The sequence below is a fragment of the Centrocercus urophasianus genome, unplaced genomic scaffold, assembly GCF_019232065.1.
Source record: "Centrocercus urophasianus isolate 14NV4802_14NV808 unplaced genomic scaffold, USGS_Curo_1.0 seq_12, whole genome shotgun sequence".
NCBI lineage: Eukaryota > Metazoa > Chordata > Aves > Galliformes > Phasianidae > Centrocercus > Centrocercus urophasianus.
The window spans coordinates 37,201,836-37,224,663 of NW_024884364.1; the positions used below are offsets into that span (position 1 = coordinate 37,201,836).

At 34.5% G+C, this 22,828-nt stretch overlaps 1 protein-coding gene across 1 annotated transcript in view; it reads left to right on the forward strand.

The window, feature by feature from the left end:
• The window catches only part of CFAP47 (cilia and flagella associated protein 47), a 259,426-nt gene that overhangs the window by 201,152 nt on the left and 35,446 nt on the right, over positions 1–22,828 (forward strand). The window contains 1 exon segment of the mRNA XM_042809679.1: positions 4,520–4,615. Within this exon segment, the coding sequence (XP_042665613.1) occupies positions 4,520–4,615 (96 nt within the window).

Sequence of the window (22,828 nt, forward strand, 5' to 3'; positions counted from 1 at the left end):
ACAATTTCTTTAGAGTAATACAATTAAATGTTACTAAACTGAAGCTGAAAAACAAATAACAGTCAAAACTTGCTGCCAAAGGGGCATGTATTAATGTGGTTTGAAATGGAGATGGGCAGCTTATAGGGAAGCAATAGGCAATAGACTAGTTAGAGCAGCTTTATGCATTCAGATCCACAAGTCCAGATAAAATTCATAAAGTTATGAAAGAGTTGGCCAGTGTGATTGTGAGGGAGAATTCATGTTGACCAGGAGAAGTCCCCGATAAATGGAAAAAAGTTATGTTATTCCTTTCTTTTAAAATGTTAGGAGAAAGACTGAGGAAGTGGTAGGTTGATCAGTCTCACTTCAGTCCCTGATAGGGTCATTAGAATTAGACACATCGTCTTGTACTCTGTGCAGCACATTCCACTCCATTTCCAAGCACATGAAAGTCAAGAAGGTAATCAGAAATAGTCAAATGGATATGCTAACTGCAAATAATGACTAGCCTGATTGCCTTGCACATAGAAACGACTAATTATGCAGATGGAGGGGGAGCAGTGTGCAATATACTATGATTTAATAAGACTTTTGTTACTGTTACCTATATCATTCTCATGTGGAAGCTGTTGAAGTCCAGTCTTGATGATTGGGCTGCTGAGTAGGTTGAAAGCTTGGCTGAATACTGGTCTCGAAGGATACTGATCAGCAGTTTGTGGTCCTCTGCTGCTCATGTACATTGTACTCCAAGGACTGATAATGAGGTTCATATTATTCACAGGTTTATAAATTATATGGACAGTGACACAGTGTGTAAGGTAAACTGGGTACAGTGTCTGACAGTATGAGTGGCAGACTTTCAGTCCAGGGGAACCTTGATTAGTTGTTGGAACATCTCTTTTTTCTAATTGCTCCTGCTCATCTACTCATCAACCTGGGGGCAGGTGAGAATATAATAAACTTTTAATGTTACTAGTAATGCAATCTTCCTTCCTTTGTATTTCTCATTCCATCTCCCCTTTGTGCTTAGTATATGTATCTCAGATCAGACTTAAGAATTACTTAAAGAATTACACTTAATTACACTTAAAGAATTACTATGAATTTCTAGCTATGCAACCCACCCTATGTGATCAGAAATTGATTGATTATGTTATTTCCTGAAGTGAAGATATGCATTTCATATATGACATGAAGCTTCCCACTGCACATCACTGAGTGCAGCGTGTGAAATGGAAGCTGGTATTCTGATCTGTACCAAGAAGAAAGATTAAGATAAGCAAGCTGTGTGGTTTGAGCATAAATCTAGTGCCAAATAGCACAGTTTACAACTTTATTCCTACTAAATATTATTTTTAAGAAAGCTAGTCTAATCTACTATTCATACAAGAATAGAAAATGACAGACAAACTTCTCCTCAAAGCAGTATCTTCATAAATGTTTTACAGAGCTTAAACATTGGTTCTAAAATGTACTGTGATTTAATCTAATTGCAATGTTCTAAGGGACATCAGTAGAACTTGCATTGCATAAAGTTTTTAATGAAAATGTGGTCATCTTTCTAACTGGAGCATCAACTTGTCCCAGGGAGATTTTCACTAATAGAGACAGTGTGGAAACAGCTAGCTTAGTCGAAGAGTGATGTTGGCTTTTATGCATCAGAAGTTTGCAGTCTATTTTACTGTACAAATCAGTACACGTGATCTGTGGAGTTACTAAGAATTTTCTTTGAGAAAATTAATTTATAATGTCATCTTTATGGAACTAAACCTGTGCTTGTCCTCTAAAAACTGTTTTGAATTTGTTAATCAGGTTAATCTGTAATGTTAATAATATTAATTTTCTAATTCAGTTGCTGCTGGTGACCTGTAAATACCGTTTGCGTGTTTGTGATCATAATAAGATATTCATATTGTCTTTAGAAGAGTTTGTGCACTGTATGGTTTTTTCCTTGTATAATCATTTGCCACAAAACCTATTTCCTTCTTTTCAGAGCAGGAGAAATCTGATCCCACATGCAATGTTTTGTTTAGTATTTCTGGTTTTTACATGATCTGGAAAATAATTTTCATAATGACTTCTACATTTAGTTGAATTTTATTGTTGTTAAGCTATAGTTCAATACACAAATTCAGATATTGTAGATACCACAGCAATACAGATATGGTAGCATAGTGTGCAGTAGAAGCTAATTCATTTGATTGTTTTTTTTTTTCTCAACCTTAAGAATGAATTTGCCATTCCACAGTGCTAATCTGTCAGGTGAGAATGTAATCCTAGTATAAACACATTAGTTTTAGTACACTTCCTTTTCTGCCAAGAGCTGAATTTTGGTAGCTCTGAATTTTCTCTTTCTGAACTTTTTTTTCTGTTTATTTTGCTTGTGTCAGTTTATTAATGAGATGTCCAAAATTAACAGTATTTGAAGACCGTATGCATTCCTGTTTTATAGACAAAACTACATTTCTTACCTATGCTGTGATGCTCCATACTTCATTTTAATTTGACTTGGCATGAAGTACATATTTTTTGCTGTTGGATCAAGCACAAACAGATCAGGAAGGATAATGTTATTACTTCAAACATAATGATAGTAACCTTCCATCTGACTTACTGGACTAGACTAGGAGTTCTAATCTAAGAAAGGTAGTCTTGATATTTAAAGAGACAGTGACAGCCTAGTAATTCTCAAATATTTCTGTTATTTTTTTCTTGAAAAATCCATAGAGTAAAAATATCTATGTCAGCAGGTAACTCAAATTCACAGTAGTTTTGGAAGTGTCTCTGAGAACAGCTCTTGAACCTGCAAGCTTATTAATTTAAAATCATGCAGCTAACATCCGTAAACGTCTTAGCCAAATTTTTAGCATAGGATCAGGTTACTGGATGCATTCTCTTATTAAATCTCATGATGAACTTCTCACAGTTATTGGGGGCGAGAGAGAGAACAGAATGGGGAAACTGGCAGAAAGTAGCAAGTCAGAATGCAGAATGAAATGTTTGATTGATCTTGATCTGAAATTGTATTTCAGATCATGTACCTCTTCAGGGTGGCAAGAACGAAAATAGGACATTTCAATTAAATTGTAAAACAGCAAACATAAACTATTAAAGATTTACTTTTTAAAAAAAGAAGAAAAAGAAATTAAAGAAGTTTCAGACACTAGCTGTATCTTGATTTCAATCTTTTGCCTAGACAGACTCAAAAATATGTTTAGAATTGCATAGTTTAGCATTGAAAACAGAATTAATTGGAAGTGCATAATTGGACCATTTCTGAAGCTGTATTTTCATTTGTGAAGGTTTGTCAAACCCAAGAGCATTGTTCTTCAGAAACGGTTCTGTGAATTTTGAATGATATTTTAGTGCAAAGAGGGTTTTATTTTGGATAAATATAGAACAAGTAAAACCACTCACCATTAGAGATTTTTTGATGAAGGTATGAAATTGTGGACCTGACAGCAACTATGAACAAGAATTTTTCTTCCTGGGAACTTTATACATATGTGTTGCTTAAATCTGCTGCTCTTACATAAACATTCATGGCTACATTAAGAATGCTTGTGGGAGTAATACTTACCTGATAGGATGTAATTTGTCCCAGTTTGAACCAGTGATCAGAGTTACAGAATACGTGAACTCATTGCAGATGGTTTTTAATAGTTGACCTGTTTCAAGCTGAATGTAATTGCTGCTGTGGGAACATTGCTATACAATTTTTCTACCAAGATGTTACAGAAGCAACAAAACTAATATATGATTTATAATACTGAAATTGCCAGTGAATATTCAACCACAGAGTCTATAACAATTGCCCCTAGGTACTAGTGGTTAGTTAACGTCTAGAACACTTTAGTTCAGTTGACGTGGATAATTTAATTTAATGTTTTTAATGGACAGAGTATATTTTAAAGTTTAACACAGAAAACTGCAACTGTTTTCTAGAGGACATTCACTTCAAAGATTGAAGAGCCATGATCAAATAAAATATTAAAGTTACATTGATAATTAGGAATTGGGTATGTGAAATTGGTTCCCTTTTGGAATCCAATCTTATCTGCTTTATCAAAACCAGTACCCGTGGCAGCATACAATGTTGCTTTTGGTACAGGCGTATGCACAGTGATATTAAAATAGCTGTCTCATATTATTGATTATTAAGACTTGCTTTATTTCCCAGAGAAGATTTCATGCACAGTGGTTCAGTCATCTCATTTCCACACAAAATAATTCCAAACTAAGATTGAGACTTATAAAATGCACATTGTTTTTGTTATCTAAAAAAGAGTGTCTTTGCTAATTTGGATATTGTTTAACTGCAAATGATTTAAACTTTGCTTTTCTAGGTAGAGTGTTGTATTTCAATTATATTTAAGAAAAAAATCCATATGGTAGCTCTATTTATCTTTCCATTTGCAAATGTATTTTTCAAAACATCCATCTTTGAATCTCTCTTGTTAGGGAAAATGTTAAAACACTTTTAACTTCTAAATGAGTTTCCCTGAATGTGGATTGTTTTTGTTTCTCTTCTCATTAGATCGGGAGCAGTGCAGCTGTTATCTCAATGCATCCGTTCTTTCTGAGTCAACCAGTAAGGAATCTGCTTTCCACCTTTTACTCAAAAATACACGAGGTATGTAATTTATTGTACTATACTTGGAAATTTTTACAAAGTGTCATCTTTTATGGTCCGTCAAATCTAGAGTTTATATAAAATTCAGCATTTTATTAAGCACAGCTCTTCCATTTGATGCACTGAATCTGACTGACATGAAAATAAGAATTAGCCCAATGTAACTGAAGTTTGTTTTACTTAAAAAATAAAAATAAATCAAAGGTTCATCCGGTAAAATTCTTATCATGTTTGATTTGTTTATTTTTGATGGTTACTTTTCTCTTACCTCTGCAATGATTTGCTTAGACTTTTGAAAAACGAATTCTTTTATAAATAATGTCTTAACCATCAAAACACAAATGTTTGTAGGAATAATGATTACAAATAAAAGGACGCCTGGACGCCTACCTGTGCGACCTGCTGTAGGGAACCTGCTTTGGCAGGGAGGTTGGTCTCGATGATCTCTAGAGGTCCTTTCCAACCCCTACGATTCTGTGATTCTGTGATAAGAAACAAGAGGGCTGTAGCCTGACCCCATAATACATACTACATCTATGATATGCAAAGGTGAATGAGCCCATACAGTACTGTAGTCTTGATGCAGTCCTAGAAGATGCTCTGAATTAGGAGACTAAATTCAAATAAGTAAAGTTGTATTTTAGAACAATCATGTAGAAGAAAGAAATCTTTAAAATTCTGAATTAAATTTAAACTGAACAGCTTCTTTAAAGTTCTTTGTTAGGAAATCCCACAGTAAGTTACTGTCTCCTAAAACTTGAAGCACCAGAAAGGAAAAACGTGTAATTAGTAAGAAATTCTTTTTAAAACAAAATGTTTGCTTGTTTGAAGAGTCAGGTAAGGGTAAAAGAAAGGGGTAAGAAATCACAGTAATAAATGTGTTAAGCATTTGATGACTACTTTACATTTTACTGAATTTATAGAAAGCAAAATAAGAATTCACAATTATTTTGATATGTTTATTTTCCTCTTCAGACTTGCCTGTCCTTTGAACTCTTTTTTTCTATGATATAGTTTTCATTGAAAATTACTATTTTCTCTATTTTCGTATGTTGCTTGTGGTAGTTTCAAACGTGACAATAAAATCTAGAAATTATTAACTTGAACTGTCTGGAAAGAATTAAATTATTTGCACAGAGCTTTTGAGCTAGATTTTACATGATATTTTCAATCACATCTGATCCGAGATAGACTGCCGTAGTTAATTGCCTTTAGTGCTGTAATTTTACCAAAATTTTACAGATTGTATATGATAGGATGTATATGATGGTATTCATATCTTAAACCATATATTAAATATATAATTCTGCTTTGGTAGTATCTCATACAATTGCGTCTGTTGTATCCATTTCTTTCTCTTGTGGAATTGCATGTTAATACAGATATCAGAATAGCCATATCACTTTCCTCAGAGACGATATCTTACTCTAATTAAGGACGTGAGTTAGAAAAAAGAAAAGAGGATTACTTGTTTCCATTTTTGTTCAAAACTTTGCCAAATACAGTGGTTTTCCTGAAGCTGTACTTGAATACACCTTTCTGTAGTAGGAAATGTAGCAAACTCTTTATTTTCACTCTTTGAAACTTCCTATGTCACAGCATTATTTCTGAGGGATATAGCAAGAAGGATTTAGAATAAGAAGTAAAAATTTACATAAGCAGTAGATGAAGTGTGAATCAGGTACAGGTTTTAGAAAAACTGCGTTTGCACTGTTACTTACCTAAAAATACTATGAAAACATTTTGAAAGCAAATATTTTTCTGACTGTATTTGCCACAATATGATTACTACATCATTTTATGTGCTTGAGTACTTATGTACACTTGTGGAAAAAAACTTGATTGCTTGCTGCTAATTTATTACTTGTCTTGCTTCGCTACCTATTTTGACTAATGCAATGACTGAAAGTAGAAATTCAGAAATAGTGAAGTAGGCTCAAATTTATGTTCCAAAATAATAATTAAAAAAAAAAAACAAACAACAAGCTGGACTGCTTATGACTCTTCCCCAGTAACACATACTGCTGTAGCTTAAATGGTCCTGATACTGAAGTTATGATCCTGTTTTCCATTTGACTTTCATTCTTGGCAGATCATGGCTTAGCATAACTCAAAGATGTTCCAGGATATCAAGAAGTTTGACTATTGTGAATGACTTGTTGAAGCATCAAACAAAAAACCAAGTTTTTAAATCTCTCTCTTCACATTTCATCATAATTTTTGTAGTGTATATTTAGAAACTTCTGCATTTTAATGCTGGCTTTTCACTTGTTGCATGATCATCTCTTTCCTCACCTTTTTTTATTGAGATCTTTATGAGGAGCTATTTCATTTTTGCCTTCTAACATTTCTATAGTGTAAAATAAATGTATTTATTATAAACTTCCCAAGTACTAAGGAAGGCAGACTAATATATATTCAATAAATGTATGCTCTGTAAGGTCAACAAATAACTGCCTGGCAATTAAATATGAGATACTAAAATTCTGTGTATGCACTTCAGAAGCTTACTACTATTACTGTTTCATACTTTATTAGGCAATAATTGCAAAAGCATTTTAGTGTACTTTTTATGATTTGCAGTATGCTATGATTATGGATAATTTAACTTTTAAACTAATTCCAACTAAGAAAGGTTATAAATTCTGTTCATGTCTCCAGGCCATTTTCCTGAAAGGTCAGTTTTCAATACAGTCCTTTATTTCTGTATTTATTTGCATCTATTTTTTCTTTTTCTAGTAATTCTGTATAAGTTTTTCTATTTTTTTCACTTGTGATTGCTTTTAAAGATGGAAAGACAATGAAAATAACACACTTGATTTTCCCAGTTTTCTTAGTCTGTACACTCCCTCTCTTTCTCTTTTACAATGCTTTCATTATCACAAAATGACTGAAAGAGCTAGAAAAATGATCTATGATAAATAGTTCTCCATTTTAGCAGAATATTTTGAAATGAAGTTGGAAAATAATACTCTTTTGCCTTTCTTCACTGTTTTATGTAGACATGTTTTAAGCACTTTTGACGACATGGAGTAATTTTTAATACTTCATATCTTACATCTGAGGTTGTGTCAGGAAGCAGTCAGTATCATATAACATAGAACCCATAGGAAAGGGGCATTCAAGCAGTAAAAAGACGAAGCAAAATATGTTTATACAAAGTTGTACCCTGTTTTTATCTTCAGAAACTGTTATTAATAATGAAATTAGCTGGAGAAAAAATAAATATCTTTCTGAACTGCTGAGGTTATTCAGTTATAAGAGGGTCAGTTAAACTATGTTTACATTAACAAATAGAGTGAGACAGCAGTGGTGGATGTGCTGCCCGAAATGGATGCTTATGACCTGACATCTAAAGTACATGCATTATGGAGGTTTTCTATGTCTCTCTTTCAGGCCTGATCTCATGCATTATGCAGTTCTGAGTAAATGAAGCACACCTGGTGATCTATTTTCAAAAAGAATTCAGTTTACCCACAGATGGAGAGACTTTGTTGCAAACCATAATAAAATAAAGGAGAATAGTTAGGAAATTCATTTAAAAAAAAACATTTCCCTTCTTTTGGAGGTTTTAGATTCAACACTTCTTTTTTGGCGCACAGTTTCTCAGGGAAACTTAAGATTTTATGGGGAAACTGATGTAATTCATTGATTTGCTGGAGGATTTGGTTGCCAGATTTCCTTTGAATTTCCTTGGTCTAACTACTCTTCTGTTTAATCTATTCAAGACTTTCTATTTTCTGATGAGTATTTACTACTTTTATTTAGTTTCAATTTTCTCTCTTTTTCTAATCTTTACTTCCTTCCCTGAATTTTCATCTTTTGAAACTATCATGCTTAACCTGCAGTAAAGCTGTTCAATAGCTATAAAACTCATACAAGTAGGTCATAAGCTGGAATACATGAATTATTTGTGCTACACAAGATTCTTTCTGAAAACGTACACAGCTTAGTTCTAGATCAAAAGCCTTCATTGTCCATGAGACTGACCTCTAGTGCCTGTGGTGAATATGCTAGCATGTGGAAAGACAGAATTTGTGATTCTCGAGTTAGATTTTCTTGAATATCTTCTATAAAGTGTAAATAACTTTTATTCTAGATTTGTTTGTGACAAAGATTTTAAGGAGAGAGCAGACTTTGTTATTCTGGAGTGATGACAGTAACTAATATTGAATTTGAGCACTTTATTTAGGCAAGTAATTTGGAAATTATGTAAATCTAGATAAAACAGCTTGGATTGAATCTAATTCACTCTAAAACTCAGGGCTGAGATTGTTGGCTTGAGCTTTCTCTTTGATTGTCTCATTAAGTATTTCACAATTGGGTAAAATCAGTGCCAAAAGGCTTCACAGGTAACTGTTAGATGTCTGTCTGACTTCAGATCAGGACAGTGAGACTCATGGAAGACATCTGTTAGTGTGCATAGAGATCTTGCAATCAGCATGTGTGCAACTTCAGAATACACAGATTCAATTTATTCACTAATCCATGTAGTAGATAACCAGGGCTAATATGTAACTTGACTAAGTATTAATATGCTCAGTGTTCCCAGTGAGATATGTGATGTATCTCTGCTGCGTGATTTGACATCAGTCATCTGGGGAAAGGTCAGCTGCTGTTCTTGGAATGTACTGATGCATGATGTTGCCAGCTGCGCTTTCTTCCCTTTGATTTTTTGTGCCTTTTCATTTTTTGTTGTCTCCAGTAGAGCCCCTGTGCCGTTAGTACCATCTCAGCATTTCTGTATGCATTTTAAACTTTTCTTATCTTTCAAGACTTAGATAATTTCTCACACTTTATCAACCTACCCAGTAAAATCAATCCAAAACTGAGGACCTGTAATATGTCTGATTAATCTTTGCATCACACGCAGGTGAACTTCAACACAGATTACACATGCTCATAAAGAAATAACTGTTTACGCTCACCACAAAGCAGCAACCTTCTCAGAGTGCATTCATGTCAGTAACGTTCTGTCATCTTGGCCATTTTTGCCTATGTAAGTGGCTGTAGTCTTGTCTGAACCACGAGCTAGCATTTTGCCTGATTCTGATAAGTGCCATTGTGGAACTCAGAAGCTTGTATAATTGCAGATTTGCTTTGTAAAATTTCTAACAAGAGAGAAACGCATAGGACTCCTTCCTACTCCATGTACATGGCAAATTCCTGATGGCTGAATCACCCTGACTTAAATCTCCCAACCATGTGAAAACTTTGTAAGAGCAGTGATCTGATGTTATAGCTGTTGGAGAAGCGTACTTTATTTAAAAGGATAACACTACTGGAACATGATATTACAACAGCAGTGATATGGTCTATGCCATATAATTTTTCCAGAGGCATATGCTGCCAAAGTCAGTGCATTCAAGCTGGTGGCGTTCTTGAGTGCAGATTTGTCTCTACTGTCAGCATGGGAAACTCTGGAGAGCTCCCTAAAATCTCAATACATTCAAGGCTTTCCTCGCATGGAGAAAATTGATAATCAGGAACAACATTTTTGTGTCACATTTTAAGGCCCTCCTGAAAGCTGACTATGAGAATTAGCAGATTAGATTCTGCTCAAAAATATTCTTATCAGGAAAAGCTGATTATAGGTGGTGGGATTTATGGGGTTAATGATTTATATATACTTTTCAGCACCAAAATGTTTGCTTCATATACTGGTACAACAAAACAGGAAAGTATCCTGGTACAGTGAGCCATAAAACTTGAAGTTTGTTCCTTGTAGTTTTCTGGAGTTTCTTCAGGGCATATATTGTGTATACTTCTAGTCTGTTATAGGCGTTATTTTTACCTTTGTTTACACATGATACAGGGTGGGCATATCTTTACTTGTTTTTTTTTCAAATCCAGGCAACTGTTTTAGTGAAATAACTTAGGATAAATAAAGTGAAATACAATACTATAAGTTTAATAGAAAGTGTTGATGGCTGGTCGTTGTTCTTTTAAAATAAGTCCCTTGAATTCAAAGAGTAGAACAGTACATTAACTTGGAAATGATTTATCTACTTCAGCATGCTTTTGTATGTTGTAAAAGGAGAGAGAGGGAGAAAAATGATCTTCAGGAAAGATAACAGAAATTCATCTTTTGTACAGTCTTCCCATGTAGATTTATGATGGAAAACAGATTTTAAATGTATAATTGCCTCACAGATTTAATTCAGACCATGCAGTACATTTCATCAGAATCTCATGGCTTGTTACTGAGCACCTGAATACAGCACTTCAGAGCATTTAAACTATGTGGATTGGCCTCCCAGAAGGCTGTTATTTAACTTCATCTCAGCCTATTTCTCTGCTCAAAAACATCTACTGTATTTCAAAATTTGATAAGGGATTATCTCCCTTAATTTCAATAGAACTAGAAAATGAAAAGATGATTAATTCCACAGCATATTGCTGCTAAGCTATTTGGTAACAGCTGTGAGTGGACAAGATGGAGCCATGTGTCCTTCAATAAGATACAATTACTTACTTCCTCTCTCCCTCATTTCTTAGTTCTTGCTTCTAATCTTTATCTGTTTAGCTACTAAATGCACTGAAAACTCTAGAGACACTTTTCTTTCAATCTGTATTTACAGATTTTTATAGACATTAGACCAAATTTTCTAGCCCTAAATTAGCAGTTTATCTGCTAATTATCTGCATTAATCTACTGCCAGCCACATGTGTACAGTGTGACAATTATCAGCAATATCAAACAAGTTGCTACTCAAGAAGCAGGCTTAAAGAAATCTTGATTTTCTAGAATTTGGTCTTATATCTGTTATACCTGTCCTCCACAATATGTCTCTGTTTCCTTTGAATTCATCCGTGCAAGATTCTTCCACTTCACTGCTTCATGCCAACTACAATCTAATGATTGTTTTCAGCCATCTCTAAACTAGCCAGCAGCTTCCTGATAGAAAAGGATAATTTTTCAGTGTGCTGTAGCTTTTGCTTCACTGTTGTGTCTAAGTTTAATGTCCTTGTTTATCCAGATGAGTTTCATAATGCACTGAAGGAGTGTTAAAGACCTATGTCTAATTCTGCTGGAAGTGGACAGCAGACTAAACAAAAAGCAAGCAAACAAACCTCTTTTGATACTGATATTAATTATAAAGTAGACAGAAAGACAAAAAAAGTATGTAGATGTAAGGTTCTTGAAAACTCTACCTCAAAGTAATGTATATTTAAAACGTATATTTAAATGAGGACATATATGTAGGAAAGAGGATGAATCTTCTGCATAACAGTTTTGAAAATTGAAGACTGTGATTAAATTTGATATTTTTCACAAGACGATTTTTGGGAATGAAAGAAGGAAGAATTTGTCAGTTTTAACTTCAATTTGTTTTTTTGTTTGTTTGTTTTTGTTTTTTTTTTTTTTATTACTACATTTTGTCCTCAAGAAAAGAGGCAATTTACACTTATTTTTTTAACTATTCAAGGCATAAATGCTTGAAGTCAGTTCTGAAACTAAATTTTCAACACGGAAGTTTTATGCCTTAAGAATGCTTGATAGCTACAGTGTTGAATTAATGTTCACTTCTTTCCTACAATGAGTTTGTCTAGAGTTTTTTTTTTTTTTTTGTAAAATGTTTTCATTGATTCTTGGTTGATTGTTTTGTTAAAGAAGAAATGGCCTTTTAGACTGAAATGAAGAACGGGTCTCAAGTATCAGAAAAAAAGCTAAGTGAAAGTCAAATTCCATATATTGTATGTACTCAGTACCTAAATCACAGTTTTTAGCCATAGTGGAAACACAGCCTTTCTCAATAGTGTTTCAAGCTTCAAAATCAATGAACGGTTGATCCTTAGAAGCATAGAATAACAAGGTTGGAAAGGACCTACAAGATCATCTAGTCCAACTAGATGTCATTAGATTTCTCTTTCTTAAGATTTCTCTTAATCAAAAATTTAATTTAAATGCCCTGCTGAAGTGTGCTTCAGCTTCATTTTAAAAGTTTTATTTCACAGCCTTAAAGCTTTTTGTTTGTCTGTTTCAGTATGATGTTCTGATCCCTACTCCGACCCTTTTCCTTTTCCTCCTAAATAGTATCCCACATTTTCCATAGTCCGGGCTTCAGTGATAGTATGAGGAGTCACTGTATATTGGTATTTAGAAGACAGCACTCTACAACTTCCTGAAGGGAGACTGGTGAGGAGGGGCTTGGCCTCTTCACCCAGGCAACGAACAGGACCCCGGGGAAATGGCTGCAAGTTGTGCCAGAGGAGGTTTAGGTTAGATGTGAGGAAGAACTTTTTCTCTCAGAGAGTGGTCAGGTGCTGGAATGGCTGCCCAGGGAGGTGGTGCAGTCACTGTCCCTGGCAGTGTTCAAGAGGCGCCTGGATGAGGAGCTACTAGACACGGTTTAATTTGTGGTAGCAGTGGTAATGAGAAGACAGTTGGACTAGATGATCTTTCAGATCATTTCCAACCTTGTGATTCTATGAACTGTTAGACTTTTTCACAAAGCCTTGATACTTAGTCGGAGTGATATACCGAGGAGACTGCAAACACCAAGATGTTCCTGGAATCTCCTGGAATTTAGTGCAGTGTAGTACAGACCTATGTATATCAAAATTGAGTGTCTTTTTTTTTCTTATTTGTGGGGAAAAAAAAATAATCCCACATGTAATTCCATAGCTGCCCTGCCAAATACATAATTTTCATCCAGAGCTCTGTACATTCTGTTTACCACCTCCACCCATAATTCTATTTGACAACACTTTGATAGATATATAACACTGTTGCTTTATGAAAATAGTCTTAAATTGCAACATCACTTTCTGTTGAATGTAATCTCAATTTGAATACAAAGGGAAAGGTTGTTTTGTTTTCTTTCCTTTTGTTTAGTAGTCCTTGCAGTTATTTAGGAAAACTGTCTGAATGCGTTGGACATGGAGACATTTATTTTCTACTTCTTGGTGGAGTCAGCATTGGCTGAGCTTTAGTTTAGCAATGTATTTCTTAGTTGGATTCAAAGCTGTTACCATAGCAGAAAATATCTTGCCGAATAAAGCATAAAATTAAGAGGGTCTATGATGTAGTGAAAGATTTAGAATGCTTAATAAAAACACAATGTGAACGTCTAACTGTTAAAGATTAGAGTTCAATGATCTTTGGAACCATGAAGATTTATTTTTCCTATCTTACAGAGATGAATTTGAGTCAGGATCTTTTGCCTCACAGCAGTCAAGCTGAGCAGTTATTCCCCCAGACATACTGGCAGGCACGCACACAGTACAAACACAACCAATCCCAGAGTTCAGTGCAGAGAGCAGTGCCTTTCCCAGCATTCCCATAAAAACAGCTAGCACACATGTAATTATGAACAGCATGGACAGCCTGCTGCATTTTCAGGTATTTGACTGATTGGCACTGAGCTGTGCTGGAGGTACAGACGTTGCCCTCACTCTCTTGATGCATTAACACTACTCTCAGGTCTTCTGAATGCTATCATGCAATTTAAGTTTCTTCAGTACTCAGATCTGTGGCTCCTTACCTGGTCATCAGCATAGACCTTGGGTCTTTTTGGATCCTGGTCTGCTCCCACTTCCTGGTTAATCTTGCTTGATGTTCACCAGCAGAACGTATTTGTATGTATTTGTTCACCAGCTCATATGTCCATGTGTGACTGCTAGTCTCTTGAATACTAAACTAGCACAGATTTAAGTCTGACCTAATATGCAAAGTCAGTCTGATGGCCAGTCACTGATCCTTATCATGGATTTTCCCAGACACTGATGACCTTGCTGGCTAGTATGGATTGACATAAGACAGCAGCTGACATCCTGCCACCAACACAAAGCACTGCTCCCTCTGGTAGTTGTTCTTAAACGTTCTACCACAGCTGATGCTAGAGCCATATCCTCCTTGCTGTCTATTCCAGCTTAAAGTTTGCTACTCACTGACACACAGAGATTCAGAACAGGAAGTGTATTTACACAGAAGATAGTTAGAAATAGGATTTAATAAGAGTAAAAGATAGTGATGGAGCTGAGGCTTAGGCAGACAGCTTTACTGATCAGCACCTGCTTACACAGCTGGTGTCTTTTATCCTTTTCCCTTTATTTTCCTATGCTTTTCCTCCTTCATCCACTTCAGTCTTTCTGTTTTCTCTCCCATATTCACTTCTCTTAACTTCCTATAAGTTTTGTATTCTGCAAATCTTCTCTTTCCCCTGTTCCCCATCATAATTTCCGTACCCCTTTAGGCAATAATCCCAATAGCATGCCAGAGATTTCACTTCATTATCTTGTGGGTTTCCCACAAAGGACGATAGCCAAATCATAAAGGGGTTCTGTAACTTGTACTCTTCCTGGATTTAGCATTGTAGTCACTGAACATATCAAAGGAAGTTGGATGTCTGCCCTTGTTCTCTGCTCCCCATTCAGTACCTGTCATGAACAACACTTGTCAGGTATCTGTGTTGGCAAAATTCTAACATACTGAAGACTGGATTTTAAAGAGGGACAGATATATTTGTATCTTTGAAAACCAATTTTCACAAATGTGTTCAAATAATACGTTTAGTTCTTTGGCAGGGTATGTGATTAATTGAAAGAATAGCTGCTAAGAGTTGCATTCATAATTCAGACAAGTTATTCATGCTGGGAAAGATGCATTTTGTGTCACTGAGTGGTGGATGAAGTTGATATTTCAGTAGCATATTTTGGTATGTTTAATTTCTTATATCTGAGACAATCCCTAAATAAGAAAGAACAAATACTTCAGTTGTAGTGAAATTACAGGAAATGTAAATGTATGTGTCAGGCATCTATTCTAATTGCTGTAATATGACTTGGTGTGATTCTTGTGTGTGTGTGCAACTATTTTGATAAATATTTTAGTTGTGGCAATACCTACATGTTCATCTGAAATTATGTATTTCTCCATGTCCACTATGTATTATTAAACCTAACCTGTGTCAATATTACTACAGCTTCTGTTCCTGATAAATGGTGACTTTAAAATTGTTCACTGTAGGGGAGGAATAATTTAATTAAAATGAACACCATGTCCTTACTATTCTACTGCTTCAATTCTCTTTAGAAATTTGTCATACTATTGCTAAGATTAATAAAGTATTCGAAATATTTTTTATAGGGGAAAAAATAAATTATTCACATTCTCATTAAAAATTGATATCTTTCATTTACAAGGGGAAATTAGATTCCCTGATTTACTTTTCTGTCATATTACGTGGACAATTAGGCAAGGTCTATTTTGGTTTGATGAAGCTACTGGGGTTGCATCTGTCAGCGCATATTTGCAAAAAGAATACTTAACCACTGCCACTTTTTCCTCTCAATTTAAGTCTTATTTTTTTTCTCTTTTACATCTTATGATGTATATAGGTCCTCATTTTCAGCTTTTACAGAATTTATGCTGAAACCTTTCCTGTTTTACATGGAAATCAGGTTAATACTATCATTCATAAACACCTGTAATGATTACCTTGAATCTGATATAAATGTTGAGGTTTAACAAATATTATTTCTGTGAAGATTTGCATCACTGCAAAGGGGAAGGGAAGAAGAGAGGAAAAAATGTTTGCCATTTCTCAATTTAAGTGTAACTTGGCTTTTGTGTCTATTCTAATGTGACACTTGTGTTGCTCATGAATCATAGTACCTAAACTTGCAGAGGATTTTGACATCAAGTATTAGATAGAATTTGTGTGTCCTCGGGAGAAGCAGAACTAAGATCTATGTTGCAGTTAGATACAGTGTCTCAAACATAACCTTTACGATCACCAGGCATAATATCTCACAAACTTCGAAGCATGCAACAAAAAAATCTTCATTGGATAGCAGTGTTTGTGTTTCCTAAATATTCTTGTTTTGTTGAGTGAAGTAAATACAAGTTTTGCAATAACATTTTATCTTGAATTGTCAAACCTTCATCTGATCACTTAACAAAGTCTGAAAATCCCTTATAGATAAAATCTTTTTCTCCATAATAGATCTTAAGTTAAAACAAAGATTAACAAACCATAAAAATTGATATATATTAATTACAAGACCCACTTCCTTTATGAAAATGAATGTCAATTGTATAAATGAGTTAACGTGCTTAGTTGCAATTTGTATTGCCTCTGCGACGTATAACCAGCAGAAACCATCTGATTCATCAGATGAATTGTGTGTGGTCATTTTAGAGACCTTTTCAGCTCCTTCTTTTCAACCACTAAAAAAATCTTCTCTATTAAATAGGAAAATAAGAAGTTAATTGTTAAAATCGCTGTTATTCAGACTTGTATGAATAACACATTCACTTTTCGATATTGCAAAAACAAGCAGCTCTGGTTTATCAAACACAGTGGTGCAAGACCACAATACACATCATAGTAACATAATGTCAATAGATGTTGAGGAAGTTTTGAATGATCTCCATCTTGCCAACTTTGCTTTACTTGCTCTTTAAGTGCAAGATCACAAACTGTATTATAATAATCCTTTTTTTTTTTTTTTTCCTTACTGTTTTGTCTCTTTACCAGAGAATGAAATTTTCTTATAGTTTAGTTACTTGGATACAATGATTTAATTAATTCTTCAAACTGTGGATTAAGTTGAAATAGTTTTTTTCTTTCTTTTTGCTACTGTTATCAGTTAGAGAAATTGCAGCTGGCTTTTCAAACTCCTTGGAACCTATTTACTTGTAAATTAAGTCCCTCTACTTGTTAATGTTAGCACGTGTTGCCTTCTACAGATCTCAAAACTGATGAGTCCTTACATAGTATATGCATAAATCACATTTGAGTCCACAATGGCAATAAAAGATAATTTCATGTAGACAGGGTAAATTAGTTTAAAGTCTGAGGTTAGTTTGTAGTTTGAGATCTATAAGAGATAAGCGATTCTGGCTGGAAGCATTATTCATTAAAAAAAGAAGAGAGAAAGTTGATGTAAATTACTGCTGTGACCATAAATATCCAAAATGTCTCTGAATTAGAAAGGCATTTAACAGCTCAAAAGTTTCTTACTGGATGATCGTTGATATTTCTTTGCTTACCTTTTCTAGGTCTGTGGTAATCTTAATAGATTCTGGAGCAGGTTTTGCATGAAAGTGATCAAAGCCAGAATATAACATGTATTATTTAAACTGTTATCGTTGACGTATGATTGCTGATCTCTGTAAGAGACCACTACAGTTAAATCAGTGCTCGCTCCTAAAATTATAATAAAATCATACAGCAACAACATTTAGGCCTACTTAACTTCATTTTTGCAAAGGCCAAGGAAATAATCAAAATAATCACTAATAAATGTATAAGAAATGAGGGTCCTTTGTCTTTTCTGAAGAATTTTTTTTTTTCCCAATAGAATTTTGTAAATACAGTCCTGAAACCTTCTTCTCAGAGTGTATGATTCCCTCTTTACCCCCCTTTTTTCCTTGCATTATGCCACAAGAAACATCATGAACTCATAGATAACATTAGGAGGGAAAAAGTACCAAGGTCTGTGTTATTTTTGTTATTAATGCATCATATGCAATTTCTGTGGAAAGCTCACTGTTTCCAATGAGCTTTACTAAAACTGACAGCTGTTTTGCAGCTGATGTTTTTTATGATGTGCACATATAGAATACAGTAGAGTGAAGATTTAGAAATGTTTGTTTTGCTGTCTGAGAGAAAGGACTAAAAATTGTGCAACAGAACTTTTCCTGTGAAGAGAAGTAACACAAAGAAAACAAAGCTGGAGGATATTCTCTGAAGATATTACCTGCTAGTTTAAACTCAAGTGCTCCAATTGCATTGCAGCAATATTCTGTTTAGCCTTAGAATATTTCACTTAAATGGAGAAAAACAAAGAAATTCAATCTGTGAAGTTACTGAATAGTGGAAAAGTTTAAAGAGACAGTGTTTTGAATAGTTCATGCAAAGACTGAACCCACAGCTTCAAAAACTACTGTTCTGCCTAAGGATTACGGATGAAAAGGTGGAATCTAGAACTGTTAATCATAGAATCTTAGAATATCTTTATTTGGAAGGGACCAGAAGGATCACTGTTCTCAACTCCAGGCTCCCCACAGGAACAACCAAACTCAGTGGGCAAAAGGGGACATAACTAGAGCCAAAAAATTCTTGTTTCTCTAATGTGGCAGAGTACTAAAAGAGTTATTGTTAGTCCATTTACAATACCACTGCAATTTAGAATCCCAAATAATGCAGAAAAGTAAAATAGTTAAAACGGTTATAAAGATGCTTATCCTCCTGGTACCACACTGTTTCCTAAGCTTGACAGCACCAGTCTTCAACAATGAACAGGCATTGGAAGGCAATGTCAAGAAGTTATGAATGTCTCAACTTCTGTGCTTGCTTAGAGGGCTAGAAAAGTAAATTCTTTCCTCACCAGTTTTAGGATCTCACTGGATTTATTTTTATGCATTATCTTAATGCAGTCAGCATAAATGAATTTATTCTTACATCCTGTTCTTGTTTATTCAGTTCTGTATTCCCTAATATCTCTAAACTTGTTTTACAAGATTGTATTCCTGTTGTGGCTTTTTTGAATCGTATTTACTGTTGTGGACCTGTGGTATCATCCTGTGTTTGCACTCTTGTAAACCATTTTGTATTCCAAACAGAATAAAAATAGATAGAATCATAGATAATTCAGTCTGCACAGATATTTACTTTTTGTCTCTAAACTCAAAGCATCCTAAAACAAACCTGACTGCTGTCCAATTGCTGACTGCTGACCAATTGCTGTCATAACGAAAAGAAACTAAAATCAATTTATGCCAGGACAAATCTCAATTAAATCCCAAGACCCTTTCTTATAATATCACTAAAAAGCCTTTTAATATTAATAGCAAGAAATCTTCTTTGCTGCAATACAGAAATTTTATTTCCAGAAGAAAGAAACTTGCTAATATGGGAAGTATTTTAGTTTAGAAATTCTCCCTCCATGTGAATAATACGTTCTTTTCTATGTGATGGCTTCTGTGACTCACAGGACTATTGTTTTATGACTATTACACAGTAGTGGGCAGAAGCTGCTTTTCCAGAGGGATTCTTCTTAAAAACTTTGACAATTTTCTGGAGTACTAGGAAACAACTGAAAAAAAAACCCTGCAGAAACTAGCATAGAGATCAATTCTGCCCTACTACAAAAACCTGTGAACCTCGAATGATGAAGAATATGAAAATTTATAACTCAGGAAATAGATATATGTGTAACTGACAGAGGAGAGTAATAGCTAAACTGTTTTTTTCAAAGTGTATAAAATATGTGAAGAAAACAACTTTGGAGAAAGCAGAAGTGCTGAGTAATCACTGTATCTCATTCATGTACAGGAGTCAGTTGGAGACTTGTATCTGTTTCCAGTTTTATATGAATTGCAATACATCTGGAAACTTGTAATAGGTAGTACAGTGTTTTGTTGAATATAAAAAGTAGGATATAGCAGCACCAACATCACTACCAATTTTACAGTATTTTCCAGATATTGATTAAAATATGCCCTAGCTTCAGAATTTGTCTGCGTCTTCAGAGATAGGATTAAGAGATATGTATATCCAGGAGTAGTTTAAAATGAAAGTGAAAATATATATGTCAAAAATAATAAGATATTTGACATATGTCTAAAACTGAATTATGCCTGAACTGGAGCAATTGCTGTTTTCTTTCAACCATAGACCAGAGACATTTCTGTGTGAGTTTGGGTCTAGAAGAAGATTAAGGAAAGGTGAAGCTGGCATACTCTTAATTTACTTGCCTAATACTTTATTGTAGGTTAATGTGAAGTTTCTTAGAGTGCAAAAGGATAAAACTTCGTGTTTTTCTTAGTTTTGTTTGTTTTTTATGGCTAGACACTAGAAAGATTTTGGGAAGATATTAAGAGCTAGTAGGCTGTGCTTCCTTAAATACGGAATAATGTTAATTCACTGCTGTAGAGGAAGAAGGACATAGAGTGGGATATAGTTTTCCCATTATTAGTGCAGAGCATGTAAGATTCTGTTTCCAAAATTAAAAATCAGGTGGAACTGTTAGTATGGCATAAAGTACTGGAAAAATGTTAGGCCATAGAATAAATATAAAATTGTTACCACTCATTCCTGATTATGTCAGTCTTTTCTCTTACCTATTTGGCATACCCTATGCTAAGTGACTTCCGTATTATGCAGTCTCCACTTTTGTTCACTGCTATAGAATCATTTTGCAAGTCACTATGTCTATCACCCTTCTTTTGGTCCCTAAGATGTCTTGTGTTTTTTTTTTTCCAAGTTGTATTACCAACTATTCTCTATCTTTGTAATCATCTTCCTGTTCTCACTTGCATCCTATGTACTGTTCTGCACTGCTACTCAGTTTTGCTTTCTTGCTGTTCTCGTCTTCTTTAGTTCGTTTGTCTTTCCTAATGTGTTTGCTGGCTGAATTTCACAAAGTCCATCATCAAAATGCCAGTGGTGAGAAATTGCAATGATATCTGGTGCTGCCAATATGAATACAGAACATATCGGCAGGCATGAAAAATATTTTTGAATGTGGAACAGACATGAATGTGAGTTTTTTTATTTGTTTTAAATATTTGGCAGCTCTGTAATACATAACTGAAGGTTAAATCTACTGGGGTTTAGGAGATCAGCAATATCTAGGCTAAGCTAGGTTTTAAACTGTTATGTAATCCATGTATTAAATATGACCCTTTCTTCCACCAAAGCGAGCCATCAAATGTGGTGTGGAAGTGGTGGAGACTTTCTTTTGTAAAACACTACACAGTTATCTTACAGTGGGAATCTTAAATTATTGTTCACTTATCCTCAGTAAGAGTGTATGATCTTCACAGTTTTCACAATCTTTGTTTCATATATTTTTTGAAAGTTCCCAAGAGTTAAAGACCTTAAGTGTATTTTTTCTTCTTTTGGTTATGCTGAAGAGGTGAATTCCTCTGTTTGGAGCCATTTTTTTTTTTTTTCCCATTGGTGTGCTTAAACCTTTTAAGATGAGATGACGCTGCACATCTGTGATAAATAAATGCAGTCGGTATTTCTATCAAAATAATGGTTTTTATTTTGTCCACAAATGCATAATAAACTATTAGTTAGAAAATGATAATTTTGTAAATGAAAAAGGAAATTTTGTGCTAAGCCTTTTAGACAGGCTTTGTTTAAAAGCAAAGTAAATTACATTAAATGAAACAACATATTTAATTACTGAGCCCTGTTCTCAATCAATTAATTTTAATCTAAATAGCAAATGTTTAACTTGTATCCATTATTTAGTACCAGAAGAAATCCTTCTAAATTAAATCTCTTAATAAAATAAGCCTGAAAGACTCTGCCAGAAATGTACAAGATGGTATTAACACAAGATTCATAGAATTACAAACAAAGCTTATAAACATGCTGTATCTAATACTTTTTATTGTGTGCTTATGATAGTGATGGTGTGAAGCCTTTCGGTTAAAGAGTCAAACATCCATCCTTTCATTTGTGGCATTTCTTTCTCAAAGCGACTTTTCAAGTTTTAACCAGTCATTTGTGAAATTGCTTATTAGTGTGTGAGTTGCATATTCACAACTTACAGTTTTCAAAAAAGGAACTGGAGGGATGTTGTCAATGATTATAAATACTTGAAGAGAGGGTGCAAAGAAGATGGAGCCAGGCTCTCTTCAGTGTTGCCAAGAGGCAATGGACACATACTGGAACACAGGAGGTTCCCACTGAACTCAAGAAGCATTTCTGTGTTGTGCATACACTGCCATGAGTTGCTAGAGAGGTGGAGAAGTCTCCTTTCTTGGAGATCTTCAGATGCTGCCTGGATGTGGGCCTTGGCAACCTGTTCTGGGTGGCCCTGCCTGGACAGGTTGGAGCACGTGTCTGCCAGAGGTCCTTTCTAACTTCAACCATTCTGTGATTCTCTGAAGCTTTCAGATGTAGGGCAAAGGACAACTCTAACTTTTGGTGAAATAATCCATAATTGAGGAAACAGATTCGTCCTAAAAATACAACCACTGTGGACCATCTGTGAAAAGAATATCTCTTTCATTTTGTCTACTTAAACTGAACTGAAGAAAGAAAAAAATGATAGTGTAACCATCAAAAGCAGGATGAGATTGCATCGTTATCATTTTAGATGCTTTTTTTTAAAAAATATATATAGAGGTTGAACTAACTTGTACTGCATTACATGTCATCTTCTTTGCCCTGGAGAAGGTGCAAACGGGAGTTCTGCTATAAGATATGTGCCATGAAAAAGCATGAGTTAGACCAAGTTTAA